The 22,598-nt window shown below is 51.5% G+C and overlaps 1 protein-coding gene and 1 long non-coding RNA gene across 15 annotated transcripts in view; one reads left to right on the top strand and one right to left on the bottom strand.

The window, feature by feature from the left end:
• The first annotated feature begins 3,765 nt into the window (after window positions 1-3,765).
• Window positions 3,766-21,227, top strand: LOC133257345 (uncharacterized). 6 transcript variants are annotated; one of them, XR_009739507.1, is made up of 4 exons: window positions 3,766-4,163; window positions 10,005-10,087; window positions 13,372-19,890; window positions 20,310-21,227. It is a non-coding gene; the product is annotated as an uncharacterized LOC133257345 (long non-coding RNA). The 6 variants fall into 6 exon arrangements; XR_009739508.1 differs by having other exon boundaries at window positions 3,767-4,163; window positions 13,372-15,023; window positions 15,127-21,227; XR_009739510.1 differs by having other exon boundaries at window positions 3,767-4,163; window positions 13,372-15,215; window positions 16,165-21,227.
• DTNB (dystrobrevin beta) overlaps window positions 18,098-22,598 on the bottom strand; it is a 241,584-nt gene continuing 237,083 nt past the window's right edge. For all 9 annotated transcript variants that reach the window (XM_061433112.1, XM_061433114.1, XM_061433115.1 and 6 more), the window contains 2 exons: window positions 20,154-20,188; window positions 18,098-18,346 (listed from right to left, as the gene is read on the bottom strand). In XM_061433112.1, coding sequence (XP_061289096.1) covers window positions 20,184-20,188 — 5 coding nt within the window. In that variant the 3' untranslated portion in view covers window positions 18,098-18,346; window positions 20,154-20,183. The remainder of the gene's footprint in view (window positions 18,347-20,153; window positions 20,189-22,598) is intronic.

Raw genomic sequence — 22,598 nt, 5'->3', positions numbered from 1 at the left:
CCCCATGAATCGCAGCACGCTGTCCATCACCAACTCCCGGAGTTCACTGAGACTCACATCCATCGAGTCAGTGATGCCATCCAGCCATCTCATCCTCTGTCGTCCCCTTCTCCTCTTGCCCCCAATCCCTCCCAGCATCAGAGTCTTTTCCAATGAGTCAACTCTTTGCATGAGGTGGCCAAAGTACTGGAGTTTCAGCTTCAGCATCATTCCTTCCAAAGAAATCCCAGGGCTGATCTCCTTCAGAATGGACTGGTTGGATCTCCTTGCAGTCCAAGGGACTCTCAAGAGTCTTCTCCAACACCACAGTTCAAAAGCATCAATTCTTCGGTGCTCAGCCTTCTTCACAGTCCAACTCTCACATCCATACACGACCACAGGAAAAACCATAGCCTTGACTAGAAGAACCTTTGTTGGCAAAGTAATGTCTCTGCTTTTGAATATGCTGTCTAGGTTGATCATAACTTTCCTTCCAAGGAATAAGCGTCTTTTAATTTCATGGCTGCAGTCACCATCTGTAGTGATTTTGGAGCCCCGAAAAATAAAGTCTGACACTGTTTCCACTGTTTCCCCATCTATTTGCCATGAAGTGATGGGACTGGATGCATGATCTTCATTTTCTGAATGTTGAGCTTTAAGCCAACTTTTTCACTCTCCTCTTTCACTTTCATCAAGAAGCTTTTTAGTTCCTCTTCACTTTCTGCCATAAGGGTGGTGTCATCTGCATATCTGAGGTTATTGATATTTCTCCCGGCAATCTTGATTCCAGCTTGTGTTTCTTCCAGTCCAGTGTTTCTCATGATGTACTCTGCATATAAGTTAAATAAACAGGGTGACAATATACAGCGTTGACGTACTCCTTTTCCTATTTGGAACCAGCTCTCATTGGATCCTAATTACAATTCCAGAGGCACTCAAGCCGGTGATTGTTATGCCACTTTTAAGGAGGAGACCACTGAGACCCTGAGAGGCATCTTGGCAACTCAGTGACCAAGTGGCACCAGACCCGGACTCCCAGCTCCACTCTGCGTCCACATGGAGCTTCCCAGGGGAGCCACGGCTTCTCCAAGTCATGAGGATGGCCGAAACAGTGGACACAGGGTCCTCACCTGCTGAGTGTGGGACTTAGAGCTCACAGCTCTGTCCTTGTTAGTCTTACCCTTCTCTCCCCTTGCAGTAGCCTCCCCCAATAGCATCCCAAGTTCTTGCATCCAGAGTATTCAGAAAACCCACCTGCCCCCAGATGTCTTGAAATCTCTTTACTGGAGATCAAGCATTTTATTCTACAACTAATGAATTCTCGGGAGCCGAACATGACCTGTAGCCCTGGGGATACTGGAGTCCATGAACAAGGCAGAAGAGCAAGAAGAGGCAAAAAGGCTTGGTGTTGGTGGGGGAGAAACTGGGCCACGGGAGCCAGTTTTTGTGACCAACACTGGGGTTTGCATGTTTCTGGGGACAAGGGAATTAGGAGGAAACTGGAACAATGAGGGGAAATAAGAGGCATTGGGTGTTAGGCCACATGGGAAAGGGAAAGAATATTTCTCAAGGGCGCCAGCACTGTTTGGCCTAGTTCACCCCAACACAGGCTACTCTACTGTGACCTCAGACCTCCTTTCAAATTAGGAACAAGGAAAATGAAGTGAATGACGATTATTTTAGTTCTGTGTCCTGACCCTGAGGGAGAGAGCAGGGCTGATGGCCACCTGCTGCTGCTGCTGTTGCTGCTGCTAAGTCGCTTCAGTTGTGTCCGACTCTGTGCGACTCCATAGACGGCAGCCCATCAGGCTCCCCCGTCCCTGGGATTCTCCAGGCAAGAGTACTGGAGTGGGTTGCCATTTCCTTCTCCAATGCATGAAAGTGAAAAGTGAAAGTGAAGTCGCTCAGTCGTGTCCCCTTCGTAACCCCATGGACTGCAGCCTACCAGGCTCCTCCATCCATGGGATTTTCCAGGCAAGAGTACTGGAGTGGGGTGCCATCGCCTTCTCCGGATGGCCACCTAGTCAGGCCCGGGCAGCTGAAGACACGCTGGCTGTCCGACCTTGAGGTCTGAGTGTAACGCTGCAGCCTGGGCTCCTCTGGGGACATCTAGGCAACCAGCTGGAGAGGGACAGCCTCCACACCCCTGACCCACTGACTGGGCACCAGCGAGAGGGCACCACCCCTTCTCCGGGTCCACTCTGCTTAATGGAGATTGGGCCCAAAAGAGATGTTATTGAAGCATTTACAACCGCTGTTGTGTCCCTTTTCTGAGCCACTTTTCCTCATCACACCCATTCTTCCGATCAAGTAGGGATAATTTACAACAGGAAGTAGCGGAAAGTTGTGGGAAAAGTCTCTTGAGTGAACACGTTAACAGCTGTCGACCGCGCTTCAGCGGCTCCGCCCTCAATGACCCCCCACAGCTGCCCCGTGAGCGGCCTGACTAGAGTTGGGCGGAGGCCTTATCTCTGCAGACCACGAAGACCCTGGCCAGCTCAGCGCACTTCGCCTGACAGATAGATCCGCCTCCCGGCAGGCGCCGCATTTATCCCCCTCGACCTCCAGGTGGCGCTGGACTGGGGCGGAGCCTGCTGTCTGTCACCCATGTGAAGGGGCGGGGCTCTATAGGTGCTGACTTCTGATTGGTTGGTCTTGCTCTCGCTTTCTTTTCGTGTCCCGAGCAGGTCTTAGGGACGGCACCCAGTCAAAGCCCCTGAACTAGGCAGGAGGAAGTGTGTGTGTGTGATATGTTTGGTTTTACAGTTACCTGAGGGTGCGTAATGTTATTTTTTCTTTACGATTATCTGAGTTTCAATTTTTCATCCCTTAATATGTTGCCCCATAAGTTGACACACGAGGAAAAATTCTTGGTCAGACCCACTTGTAATAAATATATCGTTATAGGCGAACTAAGGTTAGGGTCTGCCACTCAGCCAAAACCCACTTCTTTTTTGTTTCTTTAATCTTTGACTGTTGTATGTATATTACCAGTTTAATTGTACCTGTGGGTATATTTTATTTGCACATCTGACAACTGTTTGTTAAGCTTCCACTTTCTGTCTGATGTTGAGCAGGGTTTTTGCAGTCACTGGTGAACAAAACAGACCTGGGCCCTCGCTCAAGCAGCTCACAGACACCAATCAGTGATTACACATACATGTCAAATTGAAGAACTCCTTTGTGGCAATAAATGAGAAGTGGCTGGTGCTTGGGAGAGGAGCAGGAGTTTTGAGGAAGTGTAGTACTGAGTGTAGCGGCTGCAGAGCCACTCCACAGACTGAAGCTAAATTGGTCTCATTTCAGAAGACCCACTGGGCTCTCTTGTGAAGGTGGGGAAGCTGGGGAGGAGAAGGCCTTCGGAGGTGGTTTGGCGGATATCCAGGGGCAGCCAAGATGGGCTATCTGGCCTTGTGGTTGGTCAAGGTGGAGGAAAACACTGAAAGTGTGTAATTTCCAGAATATTCTTTTCTTGCTGCAAAATAGAAAGTCATCTTCTGGGACTGGATGTGATGGGGAAACTCTGTTACTGGAGAAGATGGTCAGAGAAGGACTGGCAGAACAAATGGATAAAAAACCACCAGGGAGTAAAACAAAGGCCTGGAGTCCAGGACCCAGGGGTGGCCTGAAGAGGCAAGAGTAGGGGGAGGGGAAGTTGGCAGGAAGATGTTAGTCTGAGGCTGGATTAGCTGCTGGGAGAGTCTGGTTCAGGGGGCTGGCCATGGTGGGACATAACCCAGAAAATCATAAGCGGTGAAGACAATAGAGTCTGTTCTCAACTAGACCTACCAGGGGAATTTCCTGCCAAGGGTAGTGTGTGTGTTTTCTCTTTGTTCACCTAAAAAGGAGGGGCAGAGACCTACACCCAGAAGAGCTCATGCATGACCTCCCCCCATGACTCACTCTGTAAATGTTCACCACACTTTTCCCCTTGAGCATTTACCATCTCCCGTCCTCCCACAATTGTTCACTGTCTGTCTCCTGCCCTAAAATGTGAACTTCCCGAGGGCAGGCACCCTGTCTCTTTCTTTACTGTATCCCCAGGGCCTGGAATATGTCTGGCAGGCAGTAGTTGCTCAACAGATATCTGTTAAGTGAGTAAAAGAAGCAGACTCTTCTTGGTCTGCAGAGAACCCTCCCTCAGTCTCAGTGTAGCGGTGAGAGCCTGACACCTCCGGCGAAGGGTAAGTTTTTCCAAGAGCGCTCTGTCGTCCAGGGCAAACCAGCCTCTGGCCCTGAGAGAAGGGGCTGGGGAAGAACTTGGTGTTTCAAAGGCTTGAAAACACTGCATCACCCATGGAACGACAGTTAGTTCCCGGGGAGGGATGCACTTGGTGGAGGGGGTGAGGTGGCCCTCCCCAGCCTGTCTTGGTCCTACCTTGGCACTCCCATATTAGCCCTCCACCCCTGAAAGTGTTGTTTTTCTGTGATGTGAAGGCTACAGTGGGGGTAGAAGTTTGGCTCAGCATTCTGGACCCCTCCTCTGACCTCTGAAGGTGGCCCTTCCCGTTTCTGTGCAGGGGAGATGAATCAGCGCCCCAAGCCTAAACAGCTCTCACCAGCCCCAGGGAGACTCCCTGGGGTGACTCTGAGCCACAGGTGTGGGGCTCAGGCCCTGGCAGCACTTGGTTCCTGCATCTCCATCACTGCAGCCTCTCACTTGTGAGTCCAGGAGGGGCCTGGTTGGCGGTGGGGGTGTGGGGGGTTGTTCAAGAACTTTTCCCTGAGGCTGAAGGACCTGAAGGGGCAGCACCTGCGGTGTCAGAGGAAGGAAGGAGAGTAACTGCTATTGACTGTTTGCTGTGTGCCAACACTCCTCCAATGGTCTCCCATTTCAATGTAATCCTTATAAGCAACCACACGGGTTAATAGTATCTTCTCATTTTGTAGATTCAGAGAATAAGATGTGACCTGAGGTCACATGCTAGAAAGGAGCAGCAAAGTACAAATGATTTTAGGTTTTGCTTCAAAAATAGTTTGTAGTATGTGCTTTTTAAAAACAAAGATGCAAATGGAGTGGACCAGGCATATTTAAGATCTTACAAGCATAGGAAACAGTAAGAGAACTCACTGGAAGTCCATCTAAAAGCAGCCTTCGACAGGCCGTGTGTGAGTCAGTTTAAGGATTGAGTTCATGTAATAAGAGAGGGTATGTTGTTTCTGTTATTTTATTTTTAGGTATGATTTTATTTACCTATGGTTGAACTCTTCTTCCTTCTCTGATTCCCTTAACACTTTTTTTTGCCTTGTGTTTGATAGTTAATAAACATCACACTGGGCTTTCCAGATAGTGCTAGTGGTAAAGAACCTATCTGCCAATGCAGGAGACATAAGAGATGTGGGTTCAACCCCTGGGTTGGGAACATCCCCTGGAGGAGGGCATGGCAACCCACTCCAATATTCTTGCCTGGAGAATCCCATGGACAGAGGAGCCTGGCAGGGTACAGTCCACAAGGTTGCAAAGAGTCAGACACAACTGAAGTGAATTCGCATGCATGCATGCAAGCATCTCTTTGCATTACTGCAGTTTTTCCTTATAAATCCTCAGAATTAGAGAAAGGCCCCCTGTGGGCTGCTGCTTGGGAATTGCTGCGGGGTGGAGGGGTGGGCAGAGGGGTGGGGAGGGAGTTGTCTGGCTGGGGCTACAGAGGATGTGGGAACCCGCCCTCGGGCAAGCAGAACTGTGCCTGGCCCAGAGCAGCGCCCCAGGACACACAGGTGTGGCCATGAGAGAGGAGGGTATCTAAGTCTTCAGACGGTTTTGAGCAGGCTTGTTGCCATGGGGGAATGGTGGGTCCAGTACAGCCAGATATTCTAACTTTTCCAGAGAAGAGAAGCTGTAAATCTGGATTTTTCTATGAAATCTTCAGCTGTTTCACCATTTGCAACCCACTAAATTGTTTTAAAAATACCTTGGGGGCCAAAGAAAATGACTTTAAGCCATCCTCTGTTAAACCCTCCAATTCAGTCCACAGAGTGTCTCTCTGTTGTCAGAGTCCAAATGATAAGGACTCGACCCCTGGGGTGCTGTGTTCCTTAGAGCTCTCCTTCCCCAGAGGACAAAGCTAGCAGAGGAGACTGGGGCGGGAGCAAGTGCCGGGGTCCATGTGGGTCACCTGCTAACCCCCACCCCATGAGGTGTCAGCCTGCTGTGGGGTTGAGGAGTGAGTGTCACCTTCCCAGCCTCTAATGCCCGTGTCCATTGGCGCCAGACACCCTTCCCGGCCGGCCAGCATCTGTAGTGGGCGAGGATGAGGAACCAGGTGAAGTGGATGTCTTCTCATTAGCCCATCCCAATCCCCAGCCCGAAGAGGCAGAAACCATCCCGGGTTTGAGTCTTGTCTTGAGCACCCTGAGGCCAGGACACAGGTTCGTGCTGCCCTTTCTTCACCACTCCCCAACCCCCACCCCCACATCATGGGGGAAACTGAAAGAGATCCCCCTCCCTCCCTGGAAGCCCTGTGGGCCCTCTGCATCTTGCTTTGCCCTTGTGATTTTTTCAGGTAAATCTGCTAACAGATGTATTTATGTGTGTATGTATTTGTTTTGTGTGTGTCGCAGGTTGAGTTGGTTTTGTTTTGACATGTTGGTTCAAAATAAGATCACCCCTTTGGAAAATCACCTTGCTAAAGCCATTGACTCCACTTCGACTTGAGGGGTTTAATTGAAAACAGGAGAGGCACGCTGACACCCCACAGGCCTCCAGCCTGAAAGAGACCTCCAAAGAGGCACGTTGGCCCAGAGGAGGGTACGCGCCACTTCAAAAGCAAGGGCCAGCGAAGGAAAAGTTGTATCCCAGGAGGAAGGTTTTGCTTCAAAAGTAGTTTTTAGTACGTGTTTTTTTTTTAAAACAAAGATGCAAACAGAGCAGACTAGGCACATGTAAGATCTTACAAGTGTAGGAAACAGTAAAAGAACTCACCGTAAAAGAACTCTATCTAAAAGCAGCCTTGGCCAGGCCATGTGTGAGCCAGTGAAGGGATGAGTTCGTGTAATGAGAGACAATATGTTATTTCTGTTATTTCATATTTGGGTATGATTTTATTTACCTATGGTTGAACTCTTCTTCCTTCTCTGGTTCCCTTAAGACTTTTCTGTATGGTGTCTGGTAATTAATCAGCATCACTCTGTATGATTGCCTTTTCCCCATGTATACCCTCCCATCTTCGGATGTAACCTTTTTTTTTAAACAGTCTTTTTTTTTTTTTTGGCCCCACTTTGCGTAGTATTTGAGATCTTAGTTCCCCGACCAGGTATAGAACCTGCACCCTTGCATTGGAAGTGCAGAGTCTTAACCCCTGGACTGCCAGGGAAGTCCCCTCAGCTGTAGCCTTTTGAGGGCAGAGACAACATTTTACATATATGACCAAGTGTAGATGACAAATTAGGAACTGAACTTTTTTTTTTTTTTGGCCACATAGTGTGTGTGGCACGCAGGATCTTAGTTCCCCAACCAGGGATGGAACCCATGGAAGTGCAGAGTCCTAACGCCTGGATAGCCAGGGAATTCCTAGGAACTCTATTTTAATGTAAGATGTACCTATTTACCCCTCTAACCTTGGAAGATTCTTAAAAGAAGCAGAGAGGAGGGTTGCTGATTATTCGCTAAGTCGTGTCTGACTCTTTTGCAGCCCCATGGACCCCTGCCCCTTGCATTGGCTCCTCTGTCCATGCCAGGCTCCTCTGTCCATGAGACTTTCCAGGCAAGAATGTTGGAGAGGGTTGCCATTTCCTTCTCTAGGGGATCTTCCCCACCCAGGGATCAAACCCACATCTCCTGCATTACAGGCAGATTCTTTACCACTGAGCCACCACGGAAGCCCAAGTTGGGGGCGGGGTGGAGGGGTGAGGGGTTGGAATCCACTCTATTTTGCCAGGTTAGTTCAGGTCAATCAGTGGGAGACAGGGCTCCAGGCAGACTTTCCTCTGGGAGGGTGAATGTCATTTGCCCTCCATATGGGATTCTATCTCTTATGGTTGGGAAAGTCTGATGATTAGATAGAAACCTCATTGTCTGCTAATGAGGGTGCTTTGTGACATGGCTTAGATAGGAAGGGTGAATGCTCAAGGATTCACCGAAGAACAGGATATAAAGTTAAGTGTGGAATGATTGGTATGCTCTCATGGAGGGCATCCTTAAACGCCCCATCCTAACATCCAGGATGATCTGAAGAGCGGGACCAAGTTCCCTTGGTGCATGTTAACAGAAGGAAGCCTGCATAGTGAGAAATGCACTCACAGACACCTTTTGGGAGATATATTTAAAGCTCCAGGGGTGGTATGGCTCACAGGTTACCGCATGACAGGGCTGGCCTTGGGAATATGGTTCCTGACATCATCTCTCTGAATTACTTTCTGGAATGAAGGTTACACAATGATAATGTTCTTCACCAGAATTTTTTTAAAAATTAAGCATAAAGTTTTTTTTTTTTAAAGGCCTGGAAGGACCAGCACTTCCTCCAAGAGTTTCTCCATCACCTCCCTATGTGGTCCTGAACCGTTCAATTTCCTTGACGTCAGTTTCCTGGGTCAAGACAATTTGTTCAGGCTCTTCAACCCTCTGACTTGCTCTGACTGTGAATAGCAGTGGCAACATCACAGTGTCTCTGTGGGGCTAACAATTGAGTTCCTGTTGGTGGGACTTCCTGGCGGTCCAGTGGTCAAGGTTCTGTGCTTCCAGTGCAGAGGGCGTGGATTTGATCCCAGGTCAGGGAACTAAGATCCTCCATGCCACGCAGTTTGGCCAAAAAAAAAAAAAGTTCCTGTTGAGGTCCCTCTCCATAGATGGGGTGGGGTTATGCCACTCAGGGCTCTTGCTGAAGCCCCCAGTAAGCCCCTCAGTGTGAGGTCTGGTCAGAGCTGAATCTGATAGGTGGACGGGGGACCTTCCAATCCTGTCCTGCAAGATCAGGGTGGAAATGGAGGAGCCCTAAATATTACTTGCAAACTGCAGAGTGGGCCTGATGAAAGGCCATCCAGCTGAACCGGAGGCCAAGACTCCGCCTCTTCCTTCCCTGCCTGCAGGAGATGACACGTGGAAAGTGCGCAGCCCAGCACCAGGCCCAGAACTCTGGCTCAATCAGTGTCTGTTAGCCAGAGAGGCAGAACATGGGGCTTAGGAGGTGCCTCTGGAGACAGCCTGCCTGAGATCTAGTCCCTGCCACGTCCCGTGTCCGTGGCAGAATGCCTCTCTTGTTCCAGCTGTCTCATCTGTGGACAGGGGATAGTGGAGCTGCCGTACCTTTTAGGGAAAGTCATCAGTTAGGTCAGTGTGCCCAGAAAGGCATCTACCATTCTCTTTGTGCCGGATTTCGTCTCACAGAGCCTGTTTTTTGGGGAAAACAAACCCAGCTGTCCATGGCACGTATAGGTTCTATTTGCATTGACAGAGGATGAGATGGCTGGATGGCATCACCGACTCAATGGACATGAGTTTGAGTGAACTCCAGGAGTTGGTGATGGACAGGGAGGCCTGGCATGCTGTGATTCATGGGGTCACAAAGAGTCGGACACAACTGAGCGACTGAACTGAGAAGCCTAGGGGAAGGGTTATGCCCAGAGGTGGAGGTAGCAGTAGGAATTAGAGATACTATCTTGGTTAAGAATTTTTGTCTTAAATATCAGCAAATCTGGGCAATTATATCTCAACTGTGACTTTTGAAGCAGGCAAGTCAGGCTCTCCTTAAGGCAGTTGACTCACCATGCCCCTTCCTAGGGCTATCTCCCTCTTTCTCCTCTCCCACACTTGGGATATTCTTCCTTTTCCTTGAAATTTTGCTGAAATTCTGCCATGTCAGCAGTGTGATAGTATGGGAAGTGCAGTTACATCACAGTCAAGCAGAAGGCTGGACTTGTCACTTCCCACCTGTGTGATCTGGGATGTTACTTGGCCTCTCAGAGCCATCCTCCTCTGAACGGATGAACTTACATTGCAGCTTTGTTGGGTTAGGACACTAAAGATCACATGTGTGAACACACCTGGCATACAGCAAGAGCTCACTGTATGGTTCTTCCCTTCCTTTTAGAGCAAAGCCCTCTTGAAGAAGCCCACCTGGTTCATCACCCGGCAGCATCAGTAAGCTGGACATTCATGCATCTAACACAATAGGTACAGCTGATCATGTGTGTAACTGTCTTGTTTTCTGTTCCAGTGTTTTTCTTCGCTTATTCCCTCCCAGATGCCTTTAAGTTGCTCTGTTTGTTGGTTTCTCAAGGAAGCGTTCCATTTCCTTAGTTTGAACCGCTTCACAGACCTGGACAGTGCTCTCCAGACATGGGGCCTGGGGCTGGCGGGCTCTGAGTTCCTCCAGGTTGTGCCTGTGTGTGCAGAGCCAAAAGGCCTTTGTGAGGGTAGCTCTGTGTGTACACAACACATCTAGACAGTGACCTTGTCCAGGGAGTTGTCTCCCTGGAAAGAATATGCAGGGGAAGAAAGACCCAATCTCCATCATAAAATGGGGGCAGGAAGAGACCAGTTAGCAGCTAGGTGAGATGGGCCACGGGCAGGTCAGGGTCAGCAAACAGAAATGTTAAACAAGGGCCTCTCCCAGCTCCACCCTGGCATTAAACCCCACAGGTTGGTAATGTTTGGCTCTAGAGGCCTCCCACTGACCCCAGTCTAACTTCCCTCCACTCTTCAGTGATGGCTGAAGGCGGGGAGATAAGTGACTCCTTGAACCAGACAACCCCTAGGGAAATTCCATAGCCCCCTCCTGAGGCTGCAGTGGCTGGGGTCAGGGCTGGGATGTGAGGAGGAGGGAGGGGTGGGGAGATAAGGCCTCTGCCTTCCAGGGCCAAGGCCTGCCCTGCGGCAGGGGCCACCCTAGGGGTAGAGGTCCCAAGAAAGGCATGGGCAGTCCCTTTCCCAGCCCAAGATGGGGTGGAAAGCCAGTAAGGATAATTAGGGCAAAATGTGGGGGCTAGTGAGGCTTCCCAGGTACAGCAGTAGGAAAGAATCTGCCCTGCCAATGCAGGAGACAGAAGAGACGTGGGTTAAATCCCTGGGTCAGGAAGATCCCCTTACTCCAGGAAGATCCCCTAGAGTAAGAAATGGCAACCCACTCCAGTATTCTTGCCTGGAAAGTTCCAAGGACAGAGGGGTCTGGTGGGCTGTGGCAACAGCAGGGCAAAGGAATGAGCTGACCTTTGCCTATGACTCAGAGCAGGTGAATCACGCCGTCCCACCTCCTCCCAGCCTCTCCTTGGCTGATCCCTCTCACCTCAGGCTCTGCCTCTCTCCCCATCCTCTTGGACTGTCTTCCACTTGCACTTTCCTCTCCCAGGTCACCCTGCTGTGCCTGTACATCCCATTCTCCCTTCCCCTCCTCTGATGGCAAGAGCCTGGCCCTGGGCTCCCAGGACAGGCTGGCTGCAAAGGATGACCCCAGGGTGGTTGCCAAGGCAACGAGAGCAGGACAAACAGCGCCCACAGTCAGGGAAGAGGGGGACCTTGGAGGATCCCAAGCCTGGAGTCCTCCTTCTCACCCTCAGCCTGACTCCCGTTTAGGGGCCCTGATCCAGGGGGAACCTTAGGCTGGCTGGCTGACCCCGCACCAGACTCCCTCCCAAGCAGCATCTGTGCCCACCTGCTGCCCTTCCCAGAGCTGCTCTTCCATCCTGGCCTCCCTAGCCCTGGGATGTTTCTTCCAGAAGACCTACCCCCTAAGGAGAGGCCTAGGAGGGCAGAGCTCCTCAGGTGGTTGATTGTTGTTGTTTATTCACTAAGTTGTTGACCATAGCCCGCCAGGCTCCTCTGTCCATGGAATTTTCCGAGCAAGAATACAGGAGTGGGTTGCCATTTCCTTCTCCAGGGGATCTTTCCGACTCAGGGATCAAACTCACGTCTTCTGCATTACAGGCAGATTCCTTACCACTGAGTCACCAGGGAAGTCCATTTCCATGGGGTTGATGAGGTGAACCAAAGCCACACTGCCTATCGCCCCCCAGTGGCGGTCAGGCTCTGTAGAGGAGGGAAGAGCCTGGAGGGGCCTGGACCGCCTGGCCTGGGATTCCCAGGGAGGATTTCTAGAGGTTTTTAGATTCAGGACACAGACAATTCTTCTTCAGTGAGGGGCTGAGTGCCTGGTGGGCAAGTATGCCAACTCTGTGGGGAGGGAAAGAGACTAAAGTGATTAAGGCCTTCGGATCAGGCATGGTGCTGAAGGCATTATCCCTGAGCTGGGACCTGAATGAAAAGCCCAAGGTACACAAGTGATCTTGAGGCCTGCTGGGTAGATGCTCTCCCAGGCCCAAGTCAGGTGCCAAGTCTAAGGCTCTACTTTCAGAGAAAACAGTAGCCCTTGACACCTAAACTCTGCAAGTCAGGTTGCAAGGGTGAAGGAGTGTGTGCCCATGTCCTGAGGTTTCTGTGCACTTCCACTAAAGCTGGGTGAAGTGTGTCTGAGGACACTTGCTGGGGCTGCAGAGGATTCAGGTTATAACTGCTTGTGAATGATCTTCTTATTCCTTGGTAGTACGCCTGGGCCCCTGGTGCTATAAAATACATATTAGTCATGACCCTTAGCTTCTGAATCTTTTTCCAATTTCCTCTCCCCAGAGATGCACACTGCTAGGTGACCATTTCCCTTCCTCCTGGCAGTGGCCTCAGGCAGCACCCACCATGCCAAAGCTGACGGGCTTCAGAGGGCAATGTAATCCCTCTAAGCTCACTCCCCTACTCACCCTAGTTATGACCTCAGACCAGGCTTCAACCTTAACCTCTAAGGTCCTGCATTCAGTGAGGCCTGAAGACCTGAGGAGGGCATCTGGTACCCAGCACAGACTGCTCATCAAGTACCTTCTAGAATGAATGACAGTCCCATGCTAGGCTACATGTTCTTTCTTAATCTCTACCTTTATCAGTGCTAGGCTCTGCTTAGAGCGTGGTCTCAGACATTCAAGAGTGGCTCTCCGGACTCTGCCTTTTCAAAGGATGCCCACCCCCACCCCAGTAAGTCCCAGTTTTCCTCATGGTCTTCCTTAGGGATTCTACATGTTATAAATGTAAGCAGTCACACCCACCCAAACCTTCACAGAGCTGGGACACTAACTGTTGTTAGTTGCTTGGTCATGTTTGACTCTGCGACCCCATGGACTGCAGCATGCCAGGCTTCCCTATCCTTCACCATCTCCTGTAGTTTACTGAAACTTATGTTCATTGAGTTGGTGATGCCGTCCAACCAACTCATCCTTTGTCATCCCCTTCTCCTCCTGCCTTCAATCTTTCCCAGCAGCAGGGTTTTCTCCAATGAGTCAGCTCTTTACATCCAATGTATATTGGAGCTTCCAAAAATATTGGAGCTTCAGCATCAGTCCTTCCAGTGAACATTCAGGGAGATTAACAGTGCTTTCTAAAATTGGGAAACTGATTTGATGTCCATTTTCTCACACCAGGCTCTACCAAAACTGTCCTGCCATGGCGGGGGAGATGACGCCAGAGTACCCTCCACCTGTTTGCCAACACGGTCGGTGGGAGAGTCACCAAGCCCACCACCTACAGACCTCGCTTCCTAGGCAAGGCTAAGTATGCAGAGAAGATGTCAGAATCCTTGGCACTTATTAGTACTGTTTGTAACTGGGAAGAGGGTCTGCAATGTCAATCAGGTTCTCTCCTGATCTTGTTCAGTTGTGTCCGACTCTTTGCAACCCTATGGGCTGTAGCCCACCAGGCTCCTCTGTTCATGTGATATCCCATGCAAGAATACTGGAGCGGGTTGCCATTTCCTATACCAGGGCATCTTCCCGACCCAGGGATTGAACCCTGCATCTCCTACATTGGCAGGTAGATTCTTTCCCAATTCGTCACCTGGGAAGCCCAATCAGGTTCTCTACTCATCATTCTCTCTCTTACAACAGTAGCTATGGGAATAGGAGTTTCACATAGGCTGAAGGTAAGCAGCCCAGCTGGGGCCTGAACATCATTTAGTGGAGAATACAGTATTTACATTCTAGGGAAGGGAATGAGAAGGTGACTGCTCCTTGCCAGGAAAGTTATGACAAACCTAGACAGTGTGTTAAAACACAAAGACATCACTTTTCCAACACAGGTCCATACAGTCAAGGCTACAGTAGTTACGTACGGTTGTGAGAGCTGGACCATAAAAAAGGCAGAGCACCACAGAATTGATGCTTTTGAACTGTGGTGCTGGAGAAGACTCTTGAGAGTTCCTGGACAGCAAGGAGATCAAACCAGTCAATCTTAAAGGAAATCAACCCTGAATACTCTTTGGAAGGACTCATGCTAAAGCTCCAATATTTTGGCCACCTGATGCAAAGAGCTGACTCAGTGGAAAAGACCCTGATGCTGGGAAAGACTGAAGGCAGAAGAGGATGACAGAGGATGAGATGGTTGGATAGCATCACTGATGCGATGGACATGAACTTGAGCAAACTCTGGGAGATGGCGAAGGACAGGGAAACCTGGTGTGCTTCAGCCCATGGGGTTGTGAAGAGTCGGACACGACGACCAAACAACAACATTCTGGGGGAGGCATCTTGCTGTAAAAACTCCAATGGTGGGGCTCAGTGCCAGCAACAGCCTTTCTCCCCTCTTCTCCCTCCCTCCTGAGCCAGGCAGGTCATTGGTCTCCCGGACACTGAGATGGTAGACCATGTAGGACTCACTCAGTCATGAGGCATCTGTGAGGTTGGTCTTCTCCAAGTTCAAGGCTTCACCTATGACAGCTGCCCCACCCTCACTCATAGGGGAAGGTCTTTGTTTATTGAGTGGTGGGGAACCAAAAAGAAACAGCCTAGGATCACCAGTCCTTCTGGTATCCTGGCCAAGAAATGTGGGAGGACAGCAGAGTCCCAGACTTCCCTTCTGGGAGGACAGCAGAGCCTTCCCAGAAGGGAAGTCTCTCTTTCTCTACAATAGACAACTGATGCTGTCCCTTTTCCACCTGACTGGCCATGGTTTCTTGCACTGATATGCTTTTCTCCTCCTAGAATGGTGTTCCTCACATTGTGGTTGGATCTACACCACCATCACCACCACCATCACTCAGGAGCTTGTTAGAAATGCAGATTCTCTGGCTCTGCCCCAGGTACTCTGGGGGTGGGACCCAGCTCTCCCTATTTTAATAAGCCCATGGGGGATACTAAGTTTGAGAGCCACCGGCATTGTCTCTTACACCTAAAATCCCCCAGGAAGAGACTTACTTGGTTTTCTGATCCACGTGTGGAGGACCTGTCCAGTTGCATGCAGCTTGCAGTGATGGAATGTCTGCCCAAGGAAGGTGGGCTACCCATGTCCCGCACCACCTCCAGCAGTCACCTGACCCCTGACAGAGGTGTTCAGGAAAGGCTAGGTTTGGAATCTACTGCACAGCTCCTCACAAACCCTCGTCTTCCAGAAGGTGCAGCAGGAATTCAGATGGCTCTGGGCATTACCATAGCAACTGTACCTTTCCAAAGCTGTCATGGACTACAGGAGCAGGGCGTAAGCAATGCAGAAGAGGGGGAGTCTGCTGGTGGAAGAAGCACACCCAGCAGTGGAGAGGGCTGTGACAATAAATGGAACCTCAGCACGGCTGGGATTTATGAACCTGAACCTGGTGGGATCTTGACTTCCTTGAGACCCAGGATGCCTCTGGGACCTCTCCAGGGGTCTTCCTAGCTACACATCAGCACCAGCCCAGGGGGCCCACAATGCTGACAGAATATGCCAGTTCTCTCAAAAGGTCATTTTTATGTGTACTTAGTCACTCAGTCGTGTCTGACTCTTTGCAACTCCATGGACTATAGCTCGCCAGGCTCCTCTGTCCTTGGGGTTCTCCAGGCAAGAATAGTGGAGTAGATAGCCATTTCCTTTCTCCAGGGGATCTTCCTGACCCAGGGATCAAACCTGGGTCTCCTGCATTGCAAGCAGATTCTTTACCATCTGAGCCACCAGGGAGGCAGGTTCAAGTAGGCTAGCTCCTAAATGGTCATGAAGCAATTAAGAAGGAAATGCCCACTACAGGATGTATCCTGTTACAGGTCAGGGTTAAGGACAGGGACCCAGCTTCAAGCTTCTGGTAGGGGTCTGTATTCAAAAGCAGATGCCAAGCAGCCAGGAGGCACAGCAGGGGCCTTAGATAATGGTAGATATTCCAGCTGGAAAAGAAATCAACTGTTGAGAATTTATATGAAAATGGACCACCCAGACATGTGAGTAGTCCCTGTGGCTCTCTCCTGTCTGCTTAGGATCTTCTGGGTGCTGGTAAAGTGGGAGGCTGGAAGTTTGGAGCCTTTCCTGTGTTTGAAGACTCTGACTATACTCTTCGGCAAAGGCCAAGCAGAGAGACAGCTGGAAGGTGGTCAGGCCTGCGGGGGCCCAGGAGACACTGCTGTTCACACCTGCACCTCAGCTGGCCCAAGCCCTTGGCTGATTTGAAGCCACTAATGCTTCAAATCTGTTCCTTTGAGTATTTGCACTCTTTGGAAGAAGCAAGCAATGCACATGAATCAGGAGGTGGGATCTTATCTGTCCTCAGGGGCAGGGTGTGGGAAGTCAGGATTGCAGAGGCAGCACCGAATCACCCATCGGTGTTCTCTGTGAGGCCCGGCCTACCTAGACCTTCCACACCTAATCTCACCACTGGTTGGCACTGACTGTCCCCCAGGACATTCCATTTGGTTCCTCTCATCTCTCTGGTCCTCCAGGCAGGCTGGGACCCCCGTCCCCTACCCCCATTGGAGCACCTTGACACAGATGTTCTTTCAGGGAAGCTGCCTTGGCATCCCTGGGGCCTCAGCTCATTGCAGGTCACACACTGGGCTCTGTAGTGCATGGGAGCTGCTGGGGGGTGGGGACGGGCGGCCGCATGCTCTCCCCCAGGCACCAGGGTTTCTCCCGAGGCTCCCAGAGGAGTGCGTTTTTTTTCACACCAGCTCTGGCTCCGGTTTTCCCTGCTGCTCTGGCACATCTGGAGTCTTCCCAGCTGCTCCTGCCCCTCACGTCTGGTCTTATCACACTTAGCTGCTGGGCAAGGTGTTCCCACGCGAGCCTCGACCTCCTTCAGGAGTGGGAGCCACGGAGAGAGAAAGGGGTGCGAAGGGAGTGCTGCAGAGCGCCCCACCCCTGCTCCTTCACCCCGACTGCTACCTCACGAGGCTCCCAGGTGACTCCGATCGTGGCCGTGGGCGAGCCCACGACAGGCTCGGTGCAGCCCTCCCTCCTCCGACAGCGGGCCGGGGTCTACAGCGGGAGTGCGTGTTGGGGGTGGGGAGAGGCGAGAGTCGGCACTGAGGCCTCTCGCTTCATTCCAGTCACTGCCCTTTATAAATATTTATAGCAGTTCTGCTACTAAAAATAACATCCTGGAGCCCGGGGGTGGGGGGTGGGGGGGTGGGAATAAATGAAAATCACCGGGAATCGGGATTGATTAGCCTGGGTGAGGGAGCCGGATGGCACCGGGAGAGGGGAGAGGCTGCGCGAGCGAGGCCCCCGCCCGGACGGCGCTCCCTCTGGCGGTCACCGGTCAGCGCGTCCCGCCTGGCCGCCCCGGCTCCGCGACACCCGCTCGCCTGCTCTCCTGCAGCGGCCGGAGGAGGTAGAGAACGAGGAGAAAGAGGACGAGGTGGAGAAAGAGGAGGAGGACTCGTCGGGGTTGCAGGGGCAAAGCTCGCTCGCTCTCTGCTCCTGCTTACCGCCTGGGCTGCAGCGCAGCGGCGTCGAATCGGGCGGAAGTGTAAGCAGCGAGAGAGAAAGGAAGGAGGCTATTTTTAGCCCTGTGGCCAGGGTGTGAATGTCTGTAGAACCGAGCAGAGCCTGAAGCTGTCTCTGCACGACAGAGGGAAGAAAACCTGTTGGTTTTTAAAGGTCAAAGGTTGGGAGGAAACTCGTGCCCCCATCCCGGGAAGCAGCCCGCGTGCTGGCGCGTGCTGGCGCGATGCCAGTAAGAACTCCATCAGCACACGCGCGCGCGCGCACGCGCACACACACACACACACACACACACACACGAAATTGGTGCTATTTCTCTTTTCAACCTCCAGTAAATTCTAGCAAGAACTCCATCAGCTCTCTCTCTCTCTCACACACACACACACACACACAACGAGATTCGTGCTGTTTCTTTTCTCTTTTCAACCTCCAGTAAATTCCCGTTGCAGAGATGAGACCATGCCCGGAGGAGAGTGATGAAGATGCTAGTTCATGCAGGACTGTGCGAGGGTGGGGTGGGGGGTGCGCCTGAGGCGGCACCGGCGGTCCCTCCCACTTCCCACCGGCCTGGGCTCCCCTCTCCCTGGCAGGTGGTAACGTCTGGCAGCCTGCAAGCCTGGTCCAGGTGTGCAGCAGAAAGATGGACAGGAATGCGCCTCTGGGAGAACACCTCGCCTTCTTCGAGTCGGTCGGTGCCAGCTCGCTCCACGTCCCCTGTGCCTGTGCAGGACAGATGCACGGTGATTCCCGGGCACTGGTGCAGGGTCTCAAGGCAAAAGCGTCTAACATCTGCCGGGACCGGACAATGCACGGGGATGGTGCTGTCCGGCTGCTGACCTTGTCAACTCAGGACACTAGAAGAGGGACAGGACTCACACCCTCCTTTTAGGGAAGCGAGTGTTCTCTTTCTGGGGGTATCTTGGGTCTTTGGAGTCTCGCTTAGGTCACAGGGTCAGGAAATGTTTACAGGAAAGAAAGAAGTGTTTGCAGTGCAAGGCTTGGAAAGTGGTGGTTTCATGGGGTGAAGAATTGTGACTGAAGGGAAGGGCAAAGAGGCTGGTGATGTGCTGAGAAGCCCTGAATGGAAGGGGAGAAAGCCTCAGCCTCACACATAAAGTGAGCAGAACTTAAGAGTCCACCTGAGCATTTAGGCTTTTCCTTAACTTTCCGAAACTCTCCCCGCTTCCAGAGTTTCTCACAACACACCCCTCCCAGGGTCAGAGGTAGTAGCACTAGTAGCAGAGGAGTCAGGGCTGGCACCAGGCTCCTGGGTAGTGGGCCTTAGTTTCCTCCTGTGTGCAAAGAGGGGTGGGCCAGCTGGTGGACAAGCCTGTCCTCGTCCCCCAGTTCCTGTGTGCCCTGGGGAGAGGGGCCCTGGCAGGCTCCCCAAGGGCAAGTCAGCTCCTGACTGTCTCTTAGCTGCAGCAGCCACAGCCTGCTTCAGGAAGGGCCTTGCCCGCATGCGCAGTGAGCTCAGGGACAAGCCTGCCCAGCCTGGGAGGCTCTGTGATTTCCAGGGCGGCCAGAGAATTTCCACAGCTCAGGCACTGCCCGCCTTCGGCTTGCACGATCCCTGAGCCGGGGAGACTCAGAGAAAGCAGGTCCAGGAGGGCAAGCAGGACAGAACCCAGGGCCTGGTGCAGATGGGGAAAAGTGGGGCTGTCAGGGAAAAGCCTGGAAGCTGCTCCAGGACAAGAACACTCAGGAGGGCCTGGGGAAGGTCCTTTTCTGGACCGTGGGCTGCAGCTCTGGCTTTTCTGTCTGGAAGATCTGTAACCAAGGAAGATGGTCTAACTTTTAAACACATGAGGTGGGGGGAGGGGAGGAAAGCAAAGACTAAAAAAATAAAGAGGCATCTCAAGGCTGCACCAAAGGCATCTATCCTTGAAAGAACTCTTCTCTTGAACAGATTGGTTGTCCAAGTATTTTTGTTCCTTCCTTTTAGCTCAGTGCAGACCTAGAAGCCGCAATACCTTGGAACTGGAGCTAGATAAGAGTTAAGGTCCTAAGATGGAAAAACGTGAAAGGCTAACTCTCAAGGCAATGGGCATTTGCCTGTGAGGAAATCTGAACTTCTATTAATTTTTTTTCCTTTTTTTTTTTTTTAGGAAGTGAGAAGGTGCAGCTTGGCCAGGCACCATGGGAAACGACTTTACGGAGTTATTAGTGTGACCCTGCACTGGCGGTGGTTTGGACATCTGGAGAAAATGACAGAGGCTGCAGGGAAATCAGAAGCAAGGAGGAAAGAGAGGCAGCCCGGGGAAGTGAGTTTTGCCACCTGCATCCCAACACAGGTGACACCTGCCTGAAGCCCAGGCTCAGAGCAGTGCTGGATGGGCCAGTGTCTGCAAATGGGGCCGAGCAGGTGTACTGGTGTAGCTGCACAAAGAGAGGAGGTGCAGCGGGGCTTGTAAAGGAAAGTTCAACTTGCATCTCGTGTGCCGGGGCAGCTCTGGCTTGGGAACTGTGATGGAGGAGAGGGAGGAGGGAGTGGGCCGTGGGGGAGGGCAAGGAGCACTGTACTCACCCATGCTTCCTCTCTGGCCCGGCTCCTCCGCTAACCTGTGCAGCACAGACACAAACGACAGTCGGAAGTCACAGTCGGGGTCTCCTTGCCACCGGGGGTTCTCCTGGGGCCTCCCCAACCCATGGGCTCCTGGACTTGTTCTTTGTCTCTTCTTAGGTCAACTTTTCCCAACCAGGTTTGAAAACAAGGGGGAAGTCACATGACCTACAACCAGCAACTATGACTGACCTAATGCAGCCATGGATACACATGCCTCTCAGGAGGAAGATAAATCATATGAAAATGGAAAGGAATCCACCTTCAACCTAGGGAGCAGTTACATCAGAGGGCACAGCCCACGTGGTTCTGAAAATGAACAAGGTGAAAATGGCTTACACTTTGAAAAGAGCATTCATTATTTCCTTCCTGCAGACACATCTGCTGGGGACTCTAAATCAGACTTCTGCTCACCCTGAAATCTTGAACCATCATCTGGACTGTCAAAAGCCTGTATCTATTCTTAGCAAGGACCACTGCTGTCAGTCTCCCAGACACGTACCAGCATTAAGCATGCAAACTGGATTTATAGCTCTCAATACCATGATGGCAGGTGCTAGGAGAGGTGATTCTGAAGGACACAGGGGCATAAGATGAGGCTGTGGAGTAGCAGCTGAGGGCTCTGAAGTAACATGGGGAAGTTATGTTAGCCTATGTTTCATCTGTACAGTCTTGGTTACAAGGACTGACCACCCAAAGTGAGGGGAAGGCACTCCTTCAGTGGAGCAGAATCGTCTCCCAGGATGCACCCGGACAGGGAGCCAGGGTGGGCAGGGAGAGGCCAGGGTGAATGTGGCTGGGAAGTCGGGCTGGGTCATGGGTTCTTCAGAAGTGTCCATTTGGCTCATGGTTTCCACTGAGCAGACTATGCCTCATGGGGTGCTGACCTGGTTGTGTTTATATTATGTCAGCATGATTTCGACCCCGAAGAAGCCAATCTTTCTCTCTTTCTGGTTGATAGTTATTGCTCTCTAATGTCTGGGTGACAGTGGTTGCTGCCACCTCGGTCTACAGTATTAATAAAATCTCATGCCTAGATCATGGTGGAGAAACAAAAGCTTCATCCATAAAAAACACTTGGTTTTACAACTATACCTACATAACAGCCACATGTTAGCGACAGGGGCCTATCCTGGGACCCGTACAGTGTTGACAGCCAAACATCCTTTTTAAACCCTACCCATCTCTCACCCCAACTCTTAACACTCTGCCCCCAGGGATGACACCTAAAAAACCCACAGAAATGGAAATTCAGGCATTCTCACAACAAGATTTCACATAGACACACATAGCGAGAGAGACAGAAAGAAGAGATGTTGACTGGGCTACGCAGGTGCAAAGACAGAGGGTCCCTGAGGCCAGCAGGTACCAGACAAGGGAAACCATGCCCAGTCCGTGTGTGAGACACAGCCTCTGTCCAGACTGAAATCAGGCCTAAGGCTAGAGTCTGTGGGCAGGGCAAGGCCCAAGGGATCAGGGCAGTCTTCTGTGTGCTTTGGGGGAACAAGGGAGACTGAGGAGAGGCCCTGGGAAAAACTATTGGGGAAGGGAGGGTATAAGGGGAGAGAGGCCAAAGAAGCAGCTGTCATGTCTTCAGCCAAGAACATTCCACATGAAAGCCGGGATCTGCCTGGATTGTGTGTGTGCGCATGCATGTGTTTGCAGGGTGTGTTTACATAAGCGTAAATCTATCTCTGTGTGTCTCCTCTTCTCTTCACCTCTTGCAGTACAGCCCTCCTGCCTCCTTCCTAGTCCCTCATCGGCATGCAAAAAGTCAGTTTTCTCTGCAGCATTTCTAGACGTTTCAAATACCACTGCCCTCTGCTGCTGACCTTTTGACAGCTTTATGTCAAATACATCATTCTCATTAATTCATCATAGCTGTTGTCCACTTTCTCCCAGGCCTCGCTCAGACTCACTTGATGATAACAGCACCTGGAGTATGTTTTTCTTCCCCCGACTCATCCTCGGTGATTCCAGTGTCCTTGCTGACAAACTCCAAAGACCCCTCTCTCTCATCCACACGAGCCGCTATGGGCAAGCACTCTGGACCTTCCCCTTCTAAGGTGCTCCCTTGTTCTCATCACAGCCTCCTTTTCTGTATCCACTTCTCTCCACTCTTCCTTAAGACTTCTTTCACTGCACTTGGTCTCCCAGTCCGTTCAGACTAAAGATGGGTGCTGGCGTTAGAGACACCTGGGCTGAGTCCAGGCTCAGGCGATTACTACCTAGACACGTTGTTTAACCGCCCTCAGCCTTGTCTTTGGAATCCTTTCCTCATGGAGCCATGGAATTAGACAGGAGGAGTGTATTAAGTGCTCAGCCTCCAACAGGGACCTGAGCGAGCTGGGCCAGCTCCCTCTCAGGCTCCACTTTCAGCATCCTCAGGGTAGCCACCTGCCTCTCTCT

This window comes from Bos javanicus, chromosome 11 (genome assembly GCF_032452875.1).
Source record: "Bos javanicus breed banteng chromosome 11, ARS-OSU_banteng_1.0, whole genome shotgun sequence".
NCBI lineage: Eukaryota > Metazoa > Chordata > Mammalia > Artiodactyla > Bovidae > Bos > Bos javanicus.
This window is presented reverse-complemented; position numbering and strand designations above follow the sequence as displayed.